At 46.9% G+C, this 19,236-nt stretch overlaps 1 protein-coding gene across 1 annotated transcript; it reads right to left on the bottom strand.

Moving 5' to 3' along the window:
• Positions 1–1,145: 1,145 nt before the first annotated feature.
• LOC119463510 (uncharacterized) lies at positions 1,146–3,167 on the bottom strand. Its single transcript, XM_037724350.1, has one exon. It carries the CDS (start codon positions 3,165–3,167, stop codon positions 1,146–1,148), a length of 2,022 nt encoding a protein of 673 aa, XP_037580278.1.
• Between the last annotated feature and the right edge of the window lie 16,069 nt (positions 3,168–19,236).

Below are 19,236 nucleotides of genomic sequence, written 5' to 3'. Positions count from 1 at the left end.
CCTTTTTAACAAAGGGGAAGGGCCGGGGGGAGAGAGGGAGGACTGTACGCTCCAGTCTCGGCACTTTCTGCTGCCAGACGTCCGCCTACCAGTCGTGGTAGGCCTCCGCTACCTCCTCAGCCCACCTCAGGACTCGGTCCTGTAGGGTGGGATCGGAGCTGCGCAGGACAGTCTCTAACGGCTCCTCGCTACTAATCAATGGTTTGAGGGTGCCGGGGGGATATGTGATGGGTCATTTCCACATGATATGAGAGAGATCTGATGTCTGGACAGGGCAGACGCGACACTTGGGTGTCGGGTATGTGTCGGGAAACATACAGGCGAAATCGGCCAACAATTATGTATCGTTTATCATATTCGTTCTCTTCATTCACACAGTTCCAAGAAGAGTTTAAAGGATTACGAAGACTATACCGTCTAAAAAATACATACACCCTTAATTAGGCCTCTCTTTCAACTATTCATAGCTATACTTGCAAACGACAACTGTTCTTGTCAGCAGCACTACGGCACACGAAAGACGCATGCCATTCCAGAAAGTTCGCAATGGGTTCAAGGAAGGCCATAAAGGGTGTAAACAATATCAAGAGTGCAAAAACCGCCAAACGGAACACCATTGCGAGTATTAGAAGAGCAAGTTGTTTCAAGGGTGTACAAAATTGGCACATACTTTTTACCTGCACGAGTGTTTCGGACTGTTTGTACGTTACTCTTTTCTCATCTTAAGAGTTTTTTCAAAGATTTAATTCGCATGCGGTGCAGGGGACTGTGATCTACGTTTCTCCGTGCGAAGTTCCCTGCAGTTATTTTGTGGCAACTATGGACAGATATACACCAAAAATGCCTAAACGAACTAAACCGCTTAGGACGTGTTGGTGGGCTAGTTGGTTAATTATGATGGAATATGGCAGCGCACTATACGGAACAAGGACGTAACAAAGAAAGTGTTACATGCTCACCGGACGAAAATATTGACTGGTGCAGCGAATGCATTTTATTTTTCGCCGCAGAAATCTCCAGCGAAGCCGAAAAGCTTCGCGAGTCGGCGATTCGCGTACTCGATGAGCGCGATTAGCGCTCATCGAGGTGCGCGCCAGGCGACCGCTGATCCGCGGTTCTCGACGTCAAGGTCTTCACAGTCGCTTTCACTTCTTTTTCTTGTGGCCGCTGCGGCCAAATGGCCAGAACATGGCCGCCCTGTTGCGACTGGTCAGGTCCATGTGGACGGTGACGTCGTCGCCCCTGACGGCCGTCGTCGCCCTGGGTGGACGCCTCTCGCCGCCCAACGAGAACATCGTGTCGGTGCCCGACAGTGTTCCGTCTGCAGTGGGCGGCACGACGCGGCTACGCGGCGACGGCGCAGACACCACGCTCGTAGTCAAATCGGCAAAGGCGTCCGTGCGTGCCGTCGCCGCGGCGCAGTCCTTGACCCTGGATGGGCCGCCGCCGACGTCAGCAGTCACGTTGGCGAGCGTCGCCGACGGAAGTTCGCCGCCGGTCGCCGGCGACGTGGATTCCACGGGGCGGTGTCCCTTTGCCTTTGTGGAGCGCCGCCTGCGGTCGTCCTCTTTGGCGTGCTTATTGGACCCGCCGTGGCTACGTCGACGATGGTGGCGGACGGCCACGACTTCGTCGAAGACCCTCTCGGCACTGCCGGGAGACGCTGCAGGGCGTGGGGTTACCGTGCTGGGTCTTTCTGGTTCGGTGTCTCTAGCCGACGTGGCCGCTCCGCAAGATGTCTCGACAACACGGGCTGGCGACTTGGAGGTCCTGTGCTTCTTGGCGTGCCTTTTATGCACGCCGGTCTCTTCACGACTAACCGCTGCGGATATCCCGACAGCCTCGCTACTTCTCGGAGCGTCCACCGGAGTCTGTGCGGACGGCTTGGCTTCGGCGATGCGTTCTTCCCGTTTGCTCGCTGTCCGTTTCTTCAAGCCGTGTGGCACTGCGGTCTTCGGCGTGACAGTTCTGTCTTGTTTGATCGTTTTCGCGCCGAGATGACTGCCCTTGCCAGCAGACGACTGCCTCTGCGCGCTTGCATCGCTTCGCGCAGCTTCAGCAGCCTGTGAATGAGCGGTTGCGCCAGTAGAAAGTGAAGACACCCTGCTGGCGATTGGAGGTCTTGCAACACGGGAGCGCTCTTTGTCTTGCGAAGGGGTTCCGGCAGTTCCTTGCTTCCTACGCGGCTTATCTTCGCTGACGGCACCTGAATCCACATCGCCACCCGTGTACGAGGCCTCAAGAGTAGCGGGCGATTTCGCTCCTGCGCCGGACGCGGCTTTTGACACCTTCTCCCTCGCTTTCTTCCTGCGGCTTCTGGCCTTCGGTTTTCGTCGCTTAGCCTTGTCTTTCTTCGCGACGCTTTCGGCCGGGCTCGCAGGCGCAGTGCGTTTGTCACACGTGATGGGCTCCTTGGTGCTCAATAAGCTTGTTGCCGAAGAGAAGTCGCCTTGCGGCGGGCTCGCTTTACCAGCCACCGCGGACGACGAGTCCATCGTCGCGACAGACGGTGACATTGCTGGCGCTGGCTTTGTCACTTTCTCGCCGGCGCTGCGCGACACTACGGAAGCTCTCCTAGACGCCTTGCGCTTGTGGAGAGCAGATTTCCTCGGCGACTTCGCACCCGCGAACGGTTCTGCCAGCTTCTTGGGTGGGGGCGTATTGCAGACTGCTGCTTGATCCGCCGCCGCAGTGCTGGTGAGAGACGCGGTCTCGGTCTGCGACTCTGACGGCCCGTGTACTCCCGGCGGCGGGGATGCGAGGCCTTTCTTGCGGGGACTGCATACGTCCTTGAACGTCTGCAGGCTGTCGTTGTCCGCGAGCAGCTCTTCGGGTTTGATAAGTTCTCTGCTCTTCCGGGTGACACCCGCCGCGTCGTCCTCGTCTTCCGAGCTCCCTTCGGAGGCCGGCGACCCGGAGGAGACATCTATGACGACGGCTCGCGTGGGGGCGACGCCTTCCATATCCGTCAGCGGCGTACCTCCACCGGCCGCATTCCTGAATTTCTTGTCGTCCTTTAAGGCCATGATGGAGCTCCTGCGAGCCTGTACGCCGCGTCGCTTCCTGCCGAACACGCTGCCGCTGCTGGCGCTGCCACCTTCCAGGAACTTCTCGCGCGTCTCGCGAATCTTCAGGAGACGCTCGCGCTGCCTGCGACTGCGCCGCATTTGCGTGTAAATGTCACCTTGGAAGGCCAGCTCGTTCTGCTGCGACGTGCTGGGCTCGGGCGACGTGTCTCCAGGCTCGCGGTTGACCCTCGACAGGGCCTCGTCATCCTGTGGCGACGCTCTCGTCCGTCAGTGTGAGCACCTCGGCATCGGCCTTCGCCTCGGTCTTGGGCGGCGCGGCCACGGTACCGTGGAGACGCAGAGACGTGATCCTGTCACCGATGCCCTTGGAGAGCCTCCGCACGGGGCGGAACAGTGTGCCGAGTGCGCCCGATTCCCATAGCTGGACGAGCACCGTGCCGTACTTCTCGTAGAAGAGCGCTGGGTGCAGGGTCCACGCCATTCCCGCCATGGCCACGACAAATAAATCGAGACCGTTGCCTTTTCCTCGGAGCTCTGCTGCGAATGAGTGAGCTGAAGCTGTCAGCGTACGAGGGCTGCGACGTTCGTCTCGAAAAGCAACGCTATAGCGCGAGCGAACGTGGTGACCGCCGCGCGCTGTTCCTTCTCGAGAAGCCAGAAATGCTGGTATCTTCAAACGTGGCACATACCCACAAAGGGGGGGGGGGGTCTGGCTGCATTACAAACAAAGATATAATAACAAAATCTGGAGTAAAAAAAGATACAATATGAAGAATTATAACAAAATTATAAAAAGGTAATTGTAAGATACGTACCAGCAAGAACAAGTCATTCGGATTGAACGCACATGTAAGAATTTGTGTGGAGTGGTGTCACATGTTATAAACAAAACGCGACGGTACAATAATGTTTATTTTTATATCTTGTAACGTCTACGTTTATGCGCAGCACAGGTCACACCTTTAAGCTAGTGAAATATTTATGCATTGCATCGTTCACAAGCTGCGTCGAAACGCAAACACCAAATGTTGCAGTCGCACACTGTCGACGCAGCAATCGAGGTCACCATGTTTGACGAAGGAAGGATGCTGATGAGCGAATGCACTTCAGTTACATTTCGCCAACTCGGGCTATCACTATTTTAACCAGACATTATCTCCCTTGGGGAGACCTCGCTGGCATTAAGTCATAGGGGATACTTTCCTTGCGGTTGACAACTTTATTAGAGATACAAAACAATCATCGTATTCAATTTTCTAACTTATCTATTGTTACTTTATCTCTTGATTTTAATTACAGATTCCTTTAAGCTTTTTTCTTATTTGTACATTTACTTTTTTCTCACCTACATTCCATTCTGGAAATTCATTCCAAGTGTATACGCCTGACAAGCTCACTGGCTGCAATTCGTAAATTGCAATACGTGTCGTAAAGTAATTAACTAAGAGGTTAATTAGTGAATTTTCATTAGTTGAATATGTTTCAATTTTTCGTGATACTGATCTCCGCCCCATCGAATAACCCAGATCATTGATCAGAATTATGCTACCGGCCACAGGCGATTTCTAAAAATTCCGTAAAGGTTAATTTTGAACACCCTGTATATTGCATGAAAATCACAGCCTCTGTGGCCGAGTGCAACGTTCATCAGCAAAAGAAAAAGAAAATGTTTTGCACAATTCCAAATGGCACACCTAAGTTATTAAGACGTTAATTGTTTTTTATGATATTTATGGTAATTCAGACATTTTGATATTGTACTCAGCTATACTTAGGAACTAAGCCCCTGTAAAAGATTTCATGCTTGTGCATCAGTGATTCTTTCATACCCTCGAACCACCTCACACAGGAGGCAACAAAGGCAGCGCCTTTTCATCCCCTTACATCTAATGCAATGCCACTAAAGAAAGTTGTACCCATGGTTGCAGTTGCCTTGGTCAAAAAAATACCTAAGACTGATAACTGCAAGAAAGGTGGTAGTGAGGAAGTTTGACCTGATCATATCTAATTTTTTATCAGGTAAATTGTTTCGGGTAATTCATAAATGCACGCACCTGGTTATTCATTTTTTTTCTATTCTATGTGTCCCAAGAAATGAACAAATTAACCAGCAAGAAGTATGTTGCCAATAGATTTTAAATTTAGTGATGACTAGCTTTCCCATGACCATATGTGCTGTAATGGACACGTGGCTGTGACACGCTTCAATCTGTCGTTTTTTGCACACTGCATGTAGCCTGACAAGTACTGCAGCGTTCAAGCAAATGCATGCGGAAGCTTTCAAAAACAACCCATTTCATCTCTGGAATCGCATCCATGCTTGCAGGTGCTTGATGGCTGGAAGAAAAGAATTGTGATGGTTTAACTAAGCATGTCAAAGAGCACAGATGTATCTGAAAAAAAAAATGTCCACGTATATGCTTGCTTCTTACGGTTCAAAACTTTCATCTTGTGTGTCAATTATGTCCACATTGAAATTTTCGTCATCACTGTCATTTCGGTTTTCACGCTCTGAGCAAGGTGAGGCCAGGTCATAAGTGTGGAGCCCAATCCATGGTAGGTGTGTAACTCCGGACAAGCCCTGACTGAAAGCTATAGCTTCCTTTGTCTGAGCACCTTAGAAAAAAAATTGATGAATGAGGATGCAATTCCACAGAGAAAAAATTCTTTTTGAAAATTACCACAATTGTTATGTGTAGAACTGTTGTCATTGTGGGCTTTTGTGCGCACGCCTTCGTCAAAACCGCCTGCACGTACTTTTACGACGTCTTAGGTTTTTTTTTTGTGACCGCAAGTCGGGTAGCAAGCAGTCACCCGTGTCATCTGGAAGAACGACTATAAACAAGTGATACACGGAAAATGAACTCCAGCCAAAAGGCACCTTCAATGTTACAACGAAGGTCTGGAATTCTACGTTTGTTGAAATTTAGGCACTTGTGAACAACTAGGTTCCCGTGAACTCGCGAATCTCACTTCGCGCATGGAAACACTGCAGCACGTCCGCATAACCATGTTTGCTTACTCTCATTTACTGAGACTGCAATGCCTGTTCCGACATCGCAAAAACAGGCGTCTTTTCCAAGAGATTTGTCTTGCTCCCACTCAAGTGCAGTGTCAGTAAGCGCGGTCGAAAGAGCGTCTGCCAGAGAACTCTTCACAGTCTAAAAATTACGAACGATAAAATGAGCACAACAGATCAATGACTTATTTTTTCTTCAAGTTCCAGTTTAGATATGAGCAAAGGGAATACCTCGGCTCGCCGGCGCTTCGCTACCTCTGGCGAAGACTGCTCGCTGCTGTGATTGTAGCCATTGTAGCTGAAGGCGAAGGGTACCGAGTCCCCTCTTCATTTTGCAAGGTGGTCCCGCAGCCAAACTTGGCTCGCACACCAAGTCGTCGTTCTTGAAGTGTGCCGAACAAAGCCTGCTACTTTTCTTCGGCTGTCAGTGGTCGCGCCGCATTGCTAGCACCCACAGCTTTCGCACTTCTTGGTTTCTTGGAAAGAGTGTGCAAGCTAGTTCCAGGCGTCGTGTACTACGTGTTCGAGCACCCGAAGGCCACGCAACGCGTCGGCATTTATGCAACAACGCAAACCACGAGCGCAACAGGGAGAACGCACGCCGAGAGATACGTCAGTCAACTCGCAAATGATGAGCGAGCAGTGCGCCTGGCTGCCTAGGCGCAACTGAGAGATCAAAAATTGCGTACGGTTCTTCAATATTTGCCATATCCGCATCACTACCACTTTCCCGCCGGGCGCATGTACGCGTTGAATGCATAGGTGCTGTTTAACAGCTGCTAATAACAAAATTAGGCAATTACGAGCCTTGTGACCTTGCGAAGATTACTTCGAGAGTATACGCTAGGCATTTATAGTAAATTTAGCCAAAGTGAAACTTTCTTGCAGTTGGCCTTTATATGCTGCTAATGAGAAAATTAGACAATTACCAACCCCGCGACTTTGTGAAGATTACATTGATAGTATATGCTGAGCATTTATAGACAATTTAGCTAAAGTGTAATTTCGTTGCAGTTGGCATTTTATATATTCTAAATTTTATTTTGGTTACAATCTTATTGAAAAAGACTGGCACATCCGCCAACTTCTCGGACAATCCCCCATAGTGAGTATGAGTCACTGTTGGGAAACAAGTACGGCACATACCCATTTAGGAAGATTGGCCAAGGATGAGCACTTAACCAGTGGTACATACCCATCTACCCCCAAAACGGTTAGCCCTAATATAAGAAATTTAAGAAAAACAATACTGCTGAATATCACGTGTTGTTTCTGTAATAATAGGTCTGTGTGTATTTGATACAGAAATAAGCCGACAATAGATGTAGTTACATGCTTTAGACGCGATTTATCGTTTTGTTCTGCACAACAAAGGTATGCTCGCTGGCGCTACTTCGTGGGTCGAAATTCTATGCTCTATATTACGGAGCACCCAATAACACACACCTAGCTGTCCAAGCATAGAGACGGCTGAATGTAGGAAACTCCCAGCACTATTTTGTGCGTCTTCTATACAAGCCTACGGGGACAGATGCGTCTGTGCTTCGAGACAAGGTTTCGGAATTGCGTCCGCGGCGGGTGCCCAAACCCACTAAAAAGACGCCGGACTCGAATCGCATTGATTTGAAAATAAAGTCTACGTTCTTCTTCTTCTATGCAAGCCAGTTTGCTGCGTCCTACTCCGTGAGATAGCACAGAAGGACGCAAAACCTGGGATCATAGGCAAATACAACTTCTCCTAAAGGAAAAATAAACAAGACATTCTCGGCAGACATGGCTCCCCAAGCAAGTAGCAACGTGAGCTGCCTAATGGTTCTACCGAGCGTTGTATAAACAACAGCCCCAGTTATGTTTTCGTGGCTGTTCCTGCAAAACCACTAGCTGATCTTAGTGTCTGTGTGCACGGCCCACAGTTGTTTTTGTTGACCTGAGTGGTCAAGGTCAATCCCTCACACCTACAGTGAGGGATTGTCCATGAATCGGGCGATTAATACAAACGGCTATGGACCAAGAAAAAAACAATTTTGGAATTTGAATCCTAAACATGCAAATTTAGGGTGCAGAAAAAGTAAGGTAAAAACACAATAAAAATGATGAACTAAAGAAAGAATAAAGAGTGAGGGGGCTAATAATCTAGCACGGTGATCAACTATATTTAATGAGGTAAACTCGGACTGCGAAGCGAACGCTTCTGTGCCTAAACACAATAATAGAGTGTTTTCAAATACAGGATTACTGGCACAGATAAATCTAGGCCATGATTTTGAAGCGGAGATGTCCGTAATTAAGACAAATGGGTGGTGCATGAATTACTCAAAATTTCGTCCTTCTGTCATCAAACCGCCTGGTATAATCAGTAGTAACAATTTTGTGTTGGCACAATAGACATGCGATGCTAATAAAACGGAACCCTATTTTATGCTAGAGTGACACAAAACATATTGTTCCAGGATGTTAATGAGGCGTTGTGCATAAATCTTTAAGTCACGTAGCACGAATAGCCGTGCTATGTCATACCAAACTTTGTCATACCAAACTTCCAATTTGTCATACGAAACTTCCAGTGTGCAATGATTAAAAAACCTTAGTCGCCACATTCTAAATTTAAATTCTCCTCAGAAGATTATAATTAAAGGAATGCTGTACGTAGGACATCATAAACAATTACATCTAGTATTTACTACATCTAGAGAGAGACATACTCTAATAGAAGTGTCAACTGATAATTAACTGAACTGAAAGTGAAGTGTCGAATAATAGGCCCAAAAATTATGCGACAAAATTATTGTGAGCATAAATGTGCAAGGTCCGTACGGAGTAGAACTTAATCACAAACAGTAAGAAAACTGCAATGTGCCGGTTCAACGAAGACATAAAGTAAATCGTAAATATTTACACTACCCACAATTTACATATTATCAAAACGACGGCCAGCATCAGACTCTCCTCTATACAATCGCGGTCCACTTTCTGTGGCAATAGGTGACCCGTAAAAGAGCGAGGGATTCTGGGATGCGCCGTCTGCTCGCTGTTTCCGGTTCGAGGAAGCGCAGCCACCGCCACCGCTTCGCCGCTGAAGCCTATTGATGCGCTTGCAGTCCGGCTTTGTCACACACGAAGATTACCCGGTTGCAGGCGCCTAGCAAAACGATGATCGGCTGTTCAGGCGTTGGCTGCTCAAATTCAAGCGTTAAAGGTAAACTCATGTAACCACGGCCTTGCAGCGTCCGTGGCTCAGTCAGCTGTGCACAAGCATCAGAGGCATGGCTGCCACTACCAAAACTGAACCATCAGTGAACAAAAAGAAAAATGAACGTACAGTGGCACTTATCAGGCGGCGATGAGCTGTGTAAGGGCCGGCACGGAATTATTTCCCAAGATATTTATTTCTCTAACATTAAAAAAATTAATTATGAGGTTTTACGTGCCAAAACCACGATCTAATTATGACGCACGCCGTAGTGGGGGACTCCGGAAATTTTGACCACCTGGGGTTTTTTAACGTGCACCTAAATCTAAAAACACGGGTGTTTTTGCATTTCGCCCCCATCGAAATGCGGCCGTCATGGCCGGGATTCGATCCAGAACATTGACTCAAGCAATAATAACTATTTCAGTACACGCATGAACATATAGTGGTATTATGAAACATGCTTTTACGGCGCAAATTTATACGTGACACAGCGAGATACATACATAATACTCGTAAACAACTAGCTCACCTTAGTTCCTTGAATACAGATAGAGATAATGCGCAGCCGTAATATGTCGGAGATATGGCCATCTTGTTGACAAAAAAGCAAGAACTTATAACTACGTACCACTTCAAATGAACCTCGAGTTTTGAACAATAAATGCCGTTGACAGCGCGCAGTTTTCAAACATTTTCAGCACTTCATTTTCTAATTACGCTAGCTGCGCCGTTACTGACCATACCGGTTGCAGCGATTATCATAGGGCAGTATTTACGAGGCTGCTATAGCCATCGCCTCAGCACCCGATATTCTAAGTAATTTCATTTCATTTCATTTATTTACCCTAAGGGCCCAGAATCGGGCGTTACATAGGGGGGGGGGGGGGATAACAACAAGAAACTTCAAAACTGGGTTAAAAGCATGAACAACAAAACGCAAATAAAGAACACAAATTATCACAACATTAAGGAGATACAGTGCATCTAGTAGTGGCATGAAGTAATTGTTATATAATGCAATAATACAAGACAGGGCTACAACACTTTTAGAATAATACAGCAAATGTAGGACAGTGCTCACAGGTATACTAAGGCGTGCAAGCAGGATAATGTGGTTGTGTAGAAATGATCAGATGGTATGCCAGGTTTTCTCTTTAAGGTAGGATAGTAAAGCCGATTGAAAAGAAGATGATTCCTTAATGTTGGCAATGGATTGCGGAAGGGCGTTCCACTCATTTATTGATAAAACTAGAGGCGAGTGTAAATGTTTCTTAGTCCGAGAAAATGGTGGGTAGGCCTTGAGGTCGTGGTCAATACGCGCGGAGATGTGGGCTGCTGGATGAATGAATTTGCGTGAAAGGCACTGTCACTGTGATAAATACTATGAAAAAAGGATAATCTCGAACACGACCTACTGGAACTACAGACCTGCACAGATGTCCGGCTTCTATGGGAGCAGCTTGCGCCCACTTTCGTTCAACCGGTGGCCTTAGGTGGCGCTTTTATAACCTGTTCGTCTGCTACTCGGCGAGCGGCTGGGCGGCGTTCGAATGTGTGCGCCTGCTCTTCTGTAGCGGGCTAGCATATATGACAGTTTCTTGCGAAGACAACAGCTAGTATGTCAAAATTGTTTAAGTGTACTCATTGTAGTGGTATGTAATAACGCGTAAAATAGTACACGAATTCTTTCTAGGTTTGCCATTATGCTGAAATTTCGCGCCGTTCCACACAAGAAAAAAAAAAACTAACTGATCGAGTGATTGTTTACGTGTTTGTTCGGCCCGTCAAATATGCATCGCAAAGCTTTTATGAAACTGTGAAAACTGATGCTAGAGTCCTTGCTTTGTTCTGCTTTACATGATGGCACACAGCAGTATACCATAATGTGATCGTTTACGTTATCCCACCTGTAATTAACTCAAGCAAGCTACATGTAGCCAAGTCTGAAGTTACATGCCTTCTGCAGCGTCTGCAGATTCACGCAGTTTGTGTGTGGTCTGCGTATACATATCGTCTACGTGATTCTTTTAAATTTCCTTTTTCATATCAAGATATCAAGTTATTTCTTATTGTATTTCATTATTACTCCATTGTACTATATTTTATCCTATGAATCTTCTGACAATCAGATTCCCCCCCCTTCTGCGAAGGCAACGGGAAGAAATGTTATCGTCTGGCGGCTGTACTCAATTTTCTTTCTTGCACCGCTCTTCCTACTGTATCTCGTGATTGAAATGAGAAGCAATCATTTGCAAATTTTGTTTTCTTTTTTATTTTCGTGAATTTATGCATTTACAAACTATGTAAATGATCTGTGGCTGCCGAAATAGCGGCACGAGCGCTGGAACAGATCGCAGAAGCAGACGACAGCGAACAGGTTATTCCAGTACCTCACAGGACTGGAACAATCTTCCAGGATCAATCACGTCCATCGTTCATCATTATCATTTCCATAACGTTTTAAACTCAAGTCTACTGTTGTGCAACCAACCAACTATGTAATTACGTTTTTTGGCAAACTGCGTGATTCTTATTTGTTTGCTAAAGACATGTACTGTTACTTGTTTATTTATGTACTTCTGCTTTTTTCGCAAACTCTGATTCTTGTTTGTTTAGTTACGACTAGTACTGTTTACTTATTCTTTTTTTTCAGCCAACTTTGTACTTACAGAAGAACGTTTGTACTGTACTTTTTAAATGTACCACTCCCCTCTATAATGCCTCTGGCCCTGAGGGTAATTCTAATAAATAAATAATAAATAAATAAATAAATAAATAAATAAATAAATAAATAAATAAATAACTAGCGCCACTGTGCTCGTACGTTATATCCCTAGCGGCAAAAGGGGTGAACTAGACCAGGCGTGCTGAAGCAGGGAGATCTGTGCAGGTCTGTAGTTCAGTAGGTCGTGATCTCAAATACTTTCTCCGTATCATGAGCGGTAAAATGCCAAGTGTTCTTTTTATGGATGACACACTGTGATAACTAGAATACGAGGACGAGATGAATCTAGCGGATTTACTTTGAATGGATTCCAGCATGTCGGTAAGGTAAGCTTGATGGGGATGCCATATGTTGGACGCGTACTCTAATGATGGTTTAATTAGAGAATTAAGTGCCAGAAGTTTAGTGCCTGAATTAGCAAGGCGTAGGCGATGTTTTAGAACGCCAAGCCTTCTAAATGCTTTGCTAGTGATTAATTATACATGATCATTCCATTTTAGATTGTAATTGAACAGGACTCCTAAGTACTTAATCGATGAAATTGATTCTACTGCAGAATTGTTAATTAGGTATTCGTTAGGCAATAAATTGAGACTGGGACCAAATATAACGTGTTTAGTTTTCTCAATGTTAATTTTCATCTGCCATTTACTGCACCATTCTGAAAGAGTCGTTAAGTCACATTGCAGGGTCAATGTGTCGTTCTGGTTTGTTATTTCTTTATATATTACGCAGTCGTCTGCAAAAAGACGCATGGAACACTGCATGTTGGTCGATATATCATTTATGTAGATTAAAAATAATAATAACGGTCCCAAAACTGATCCTTGTGGGACTCCCGACTTGACATGCGTGTGGTTAGATACGTACTCGTCGATTTTAACACTCTGAAGTCTGTCACTGAGAAAACCCTTAATCCACATAAATGTTTTGTCATCTAGCTGTAGGCTACGTAGTTTTGTGAGTAGACGTTGGTGAGGGACGCGATCGAATGCTTTAGAGAAGTCAATAAAAATTGCATCGATGAAAAATGAAGCATTAATGGATTTGTGTAAATCAGGTTAATAGCTCGAACAGCTCAATGCTTCTACACGCTTGATAAAATGACTGACCCGCAGGCAGAGCACTCCGTGACGGTGCGTCCAAGCAGCGGCAAATGTCGTAGAGCTAAACCTGGCAGAAACAAAAAAAAAAAAAAGGCTGCCGAAATGAAAACCAAAGTTGGTTTATGAATAAAAGCGTATCGTTGCCTTTCATGGCTCGTCATCGTCGCGCCCAGAGTGAACTGAAACCAAGAAATCAGCTGCATAAATGGTACGACATTGCTGGTTGACAAAGCGGACGGAAAGCTTCGCACGACTGACAGTTAAAACCGCGTAGAAAAACACGTGCGCCGGGCATGCCGCCGATGCCGCGGCGTCGTCCGTCGAACCGGAAGCTGCTAGCGGACGGCGCGTCCCACAATTCCCTGCGATTTCCCATTTTATGGGTCACCTATAGACCTACGCCATGTTTGTAAACAGCGGTAGGCACCGTCGATATATTTTAGGCCCTATAGCGACGTCGCGTAGGCTCCGCCCAACGTTTGGCTCCGCCCACTTTCGCCGCCACCGCTTGCACGCGCAGGATGACGCATTTTTTTTTTTAATGGGGTGAGGGAGCTAAAACCACGATTTCATTATGAAGCACACAGTAATGGGGGCGCCGGATTAAGTTTGACTATGTGAGACTCTTTAATGTGCACCCAATGCACGTTCTTGCATCTCGCCCCCATCGGGATACGGCCGAACGAGACGCTAAGCCTAGCTCGTTGACCGCCGCAGTGACGGCCGACAGCGCTTGCGGCCTGGCCTGCTGCTCATCATTGTGCGCTTATTATTGCGATAGCAATTATATGGACACTTGAACCGGATTTCTGCCGTCGGCGTCGCCGTCGTCGTCGCCGTGGTCGTCGCCGTGGTCGTCGCCGTCGCCGTCGCCGTGAGGTTCTCTATAGATAAAATCTTCGCCGCGCGCAATATGCCCGAGAGGAAGCGTGCGGGGACGCGCGCTATCACGGAGAGCGAGCGCACTCAATCTCCCACGCGCAAGCAAGGAAGCAGGAAGCCAGCGCCGGAGGGAGCAAGGCGGGGGGGGGGGGGGGGGGGGGGCGCACTTCTCTGCCAACAACCGCGCTCGTCGCTCCCTCGCACAGTCTCTTATCTCCACACGGCTCTGACCTTTAAGTGCATTCGCCGCTCAGTTTCCGTTGAAGCGATAGACCGCACGTACCTTCGCCCGCTGCGGTTTATGCTTGCTGCCAGCGTTTTGACAGTCGTTGTCTGCTGTCATTCAGTGTGATCTCTTCGTGTTTGTGCGCGCTCACACCACGCTTGTTCATTCAGTTCGTAATAGTCGGGCCACATTTTCCAACGCACGCTACACACGCAATGCTGCCCGGATCGGCAGTGCAGCGCTACAGGTGTGTCCCTTCGCACGCGCGCTGCCCACGGGTAGCGCTTCTCATCAACACCACCGTTTCACACGCGCCTTCTCGTGGTCATTGAGTCTCTCTTCATGTCGGTCTACTTAAGGCGCAGCACACCTGCTTACTTAATCAGCTCATGTTTACTACAATTCATATTGCTACCAAAGCCGCTCACCTTACTTCGTATGACATTGCTGTGTTGCTATCGCATTCATTGCTTCGCCCTTAGGGCGAAACTGTGACATTTTTTTCGACAACACGATTAACGTGGGCTTAAATGAATCGGTTTTGTCGGTGTCGTTGGTGCGAATAACAAACGAAACGTAGTACTTGCAAGCCAGCCGAGCCGCATCGCTGAGACAGCCGGTGCTTCGGTTTCCGTCTGCGAGACGAAATGCCGTCGGGTCGTTGCTATAGATCGCGCCAGTGGTTTAGTACTGGGCGCTGCTTTACGAAACATGCGTAAATTCGAGATAGCTTTTCTATTAAGAACTATTTTATGTTAAAAACAAGCTGTAGCCGATTTCTACGTCGCCGTGAGCGGCGATAGAAGCGATCGCCTCGGTGATGGGACTGGCAAGGTACCGGCCCTACAGCGACGCCGGCTGTGTAGGCCCGCGCAATGTGAGCTAGCTGTTGTACGCGGCCGTCCGATCGCTCCAACTCTGTACTAACACAGTACATTTTGTTTCGCGCTCGAAATTTAACTGACACGTTTAAGGGCATTTATGACTTCCACACTGCAGTAAACGCAGCTGTGACCCTGCTGCCTGCGTATGTGAACGTGTGATAGGATATTTACACTGCTGGTGGCTCAATTCTTTGAGATGAAAACAAATTCGAATGTGACGTGTTTTGTGGGGCATCTGCTCGCTCGACCTACATTCAAGGCTAATCCTAATCTAGCTTTCCCACAGTGCGGCAAGCAATTATAATGGCACGCTAATAAGGATCCTTAGATCGTATATGATCCTAAGATCGTAACGATCCTAAGATCGGCTAATGCACGCCAATCAAAATAAAAGAGAAGCTTAATGGCTACGAAATGTTTTGCGCATAATGGATGATCTGGTATCATAATCCAACTTTCGCTTTTTTCCGCGGCGGCCCATTGCTTGCGATTGTTTCATCTACAGGAAACCTATGAAAACTTTAGTCTCTTGCGTATTTCGACGCAACTCAGCTCATCCACATACTGCGTTTCTTTCATTGTAAAATCGTTGAATAAAGACCTCACAGATGAAACCGCACAACCACCCGCGAAACACAGCGGCTGCTGTGGTAGGCGCGGCACGGGCGACGGCTCGGCGGCGGAGTGCCTACCAAGCGAAACTAAATTCCGACGACAGCGCCACCGCATTTTCGTGACGTAGCGGCGTGGTGTAGGTCTATACCGGAAGTGACGCGCGCAAGTAAGAGCGCTCCTGAAAAAAAAAAAACATGTGGGATGGGGAAAAGAACATAAAAATCTTAATTAATAGCGCTAGACTAAGGCAAAATAGAACACTGGGGACTAGATATGACTTACCTTCAAGGGTTTTCTGTTCCGCGTCCGAGCGATTCAGAAACCCCCGCGCTTTAACGCTACGTTGTTTCAGTATCTCTTCCAGTAAACCAAAATCACTGTTAAATGTTGCCGGCATACTTGGCACCTTACACGTTTGCAGAAGCTCCGCCCCAGTAGTTTTTCCCTTCACTGCCACAGAAAGTTGTTTACGAGTGTAGTAATACAGCATTAGCACGTGACTATATATGAAAGCTGTAACCACAATCAAGAAAGTAATTTTTTTACGTGGACAATAACATAGGACAGCACGCAGATACGTACCACAAACACAGCACGGACTTACAATGTTAACCATTTTGTTGCGATAGCAATTTTATGGACACTCTAGGCGCACTACTGCAGTAGCCGTGAGATTCCGTATAAAGTCCACGGGCGATAAAATTGTCGCCCCGCGCCGTACGCTGCATGTGCAAGATAACGCAAGCGACGGTGAGTCGGCAATCGCGGCTCGCGCACGCAAGGGCGAGAAGCCAGTAGGAAGCGCTCAGTCTTCTAGTCGCGCACGACGCTCCGGAGGGAGTTCAGGGAGGTGGAGGGGCCGCGCTTTACTGCGGCCGCGCTCCCGCCGGACCGGAAGGCTCCGGGGATCCCCAAGGGGCAAGGGTGGAGGGGGCGGCGCATTCTGCGCCACGAGCTCCGGCCCGCGCGGCTATATCTTGAAAGCCACCTGCGGCAGGGGCAGGGTCCTCCCTCCCTGTGTTTTCGCGGCTAAAGGCCGTTTCACATGCTGCGATTGGAGCGAAAAAAAATCGGTGCGATCGCACGGGTCGCAATGCGATTTTTTGAGGGATCGTTCACATGACTGCGATTTCAACAATGCGACTGGTGCGACGCCCAGAGTTGCTTGCTGCCAGGTTTTATCGCACACGCCGCATAATTTCTTTAATGTAATGAAAAGACGTGCGCGTTATGGTATAATTGACCTCTCTTTATTAGGACCAAATAATACGTGCGTTTTGTAATTTAAAAACGCTTCAAAGTTTAATTTCTTTTGGAGATGCGCAACAGCGGTTTGTCAAGTTCAATACGAGGAGAAATGGCGGACGTAAACAGGTGTTCGCAGGTGGTCGTAAAGCGCTGTGTGCTGTCTCGTTTGTTTTTTATGCCTGTGTCGTTCTTCCTGCGGTTAAACAAGTTACAAGAGGACCTATCACCAAGCCCCTATAGCTGTTGTCATCGCATATGCAGTATTCGGAATTCGGTTGCAGCGAAGTGGTCATGTCCGCGCAGAGACCCTCGCGCTACCCGTGCTTAACGTCAGCTTCTGAAAAACGGATATGTGTGTATTGCTCGTGTTCGCGCATAAGCGGTTCCTGCTCCTAGCAATATTCTTGCACCAAACTTAGCAGCAAGCACCAACTCAAAAGCTCACGTCTGCCCCTGAAGGAAGCCGCAAATGATCGGTGTGTAATTACTGAACGTGCAATGGAATTTGTGTTGTGAACGTTAATCTGTGAACGTCTCGGCGCGTGTGCTGTAATTATTCATACAAGTGCTCTTTGAATATTTAGAAAGGCGTAAAAGCCGACACCTCATTTTTTTAGGAGCTGCAGTTACTTGTGTACGTAGTTTCGTATAATTCTGACGGACATGGGCGTCGTCTATTTTCTCGTCCTGTTTCTTGCGCTATTAGTGTGCTGTGAATCTGTATCAAGAAGCTTAAGTCAATATTCTGCAGTACGTAGCGCAGCCGCGTAGCCACACGGCTAACATTAAAATACCTTGTTAGGAGTACGTGTGTTTGTTTAATAACAAAATCGAACGTTAAAATTTTGTATTCATAGTGACAAGTGTAAAGTAAGAAGCTATCGAAACTCTCGCTAATAGCATACATGTGCTTCTACCTGCTTGAGCACATTATCTTAAAAGTGAGGCTGAAAACCCCAGATAACCAAAACATATCCAACTGGAGCAGGCACTATGGTTCCTTTCCTGGAAATGAAAGCCAGCATACCAGTCTGTTAAGCTTGTCATGTACTTAACCTGTATTAGACCAATGTTAGAGCATGCTAACTGGAGCTATTTCAAACTAGGTTATTTGACCAAAACAAGAAGGTGCAAGGAAAGCGTCAAGGTACAATCTAATCTGGTATTCCCGAACCGATTGTATTAGCAAAACTTTATGCTTCCCTGAATTTCCTGCGTTAACCCAATGCTGAAAACAGGGGAAGCTGATTTTCTTTCTTGCTGTTGAAAAGCTGCTAGAATCTCAATAACAGACTACTTATGTTCTGGGAGAAAGTGAGGGGCACTGACAATATCTCTAAGCTTTTGTATGAGCCTTCACCTTGAACGAGAATGGAATAAAGATATTTACCTTTGCAAGCCTCAGAATCCAAACATTCACAAAATTTTGAGGAGCCACATTAAATTTTTGAGATATAGACAATGAAAAGTGTGCCTAATTACAAGTGCACACTGAACACACTTGAGTGCTTGAGTGGCCAGCTGCGAATGCAAAAGCGTCCATAGCTGCTACCTTGAGGTAACTGCTAGGTTGCACGTGTGTTTCTCCTATAGCCCATGTACCTGGCAAGGGGAATGGTTATACGTAGTCCCATTGGAGCATTGGCCTGTGCTTTTTCTTTTTTTTTCAATAGGTGGTGGTTAGCTGATTCCATATGTTTATGCATTTGTCATTTGTGTGCATCTTATGCGCATGTGTTTGTATCATGTTCTGACTGTTATACGTGCAGTGATGCAAGCATCTTTTTCTAATATATTGCACCACAGTCATTAATTCAACTTTGTGTTGAAATGTACAAAATGTGGCCACCCAGTGATGGCCAGGACAGCCAGCAGGATTGGCAAAAAAACGTCATGCAGATCCAATGCACTTGCTTGATTGGACATGAGGCGAATCTTTCACGCAACGGTCAGTTAAACTCTAGAAAACTAACTGCAGTGTGTACAGTTGTCCTTATTTCACCCGATGCAACACGTACTCATAGGCAATGTTTGCTTATTCACCGCACAGGTCACATAATGCTATAGCACGGTGAACTCACTCAAACGTCGGCTCACTAAGACTTCGAACTAACCATGAGTCTGAGTTCGTTTGAGCCTGACTGAGTAGAATTTTGGTGCATAGGAGTAAGAGCAAGCTTGGTTGAGTAAACTTTTAGTGAATATTGTCATGTGGTAGTCAGGGCAAGCTCATCTGACTATAAAGTGAATATGAGTCAAAGCAAGCTCGGCAAGTAGATTTTTGGTGAGTTCATCTGAGTAGAATTTTG

This window comes from Dermacentor silvarum, chromosome 9 (genome assembly GCF_013339745.2).
Source record: "Dermacentor silvarum isolate Dsil-2018 chromosome 9, BIME_Dsil_1.4, whole genome shotgun sequence".
In the NCBI taxonomy this organism is placed as follows: domain Eukaryota; kingdom Metazoa; phylum Arthropoda; class Arachnida; order Ixodida; family Ixodidae; genus Dermacentor; species Dermacentor silvarum.
The sequence above is the reverse complement of the archived record's forward strand: the minus strand, read 5'-3'. Positions and strand labels throughout refer to the sequence as shown.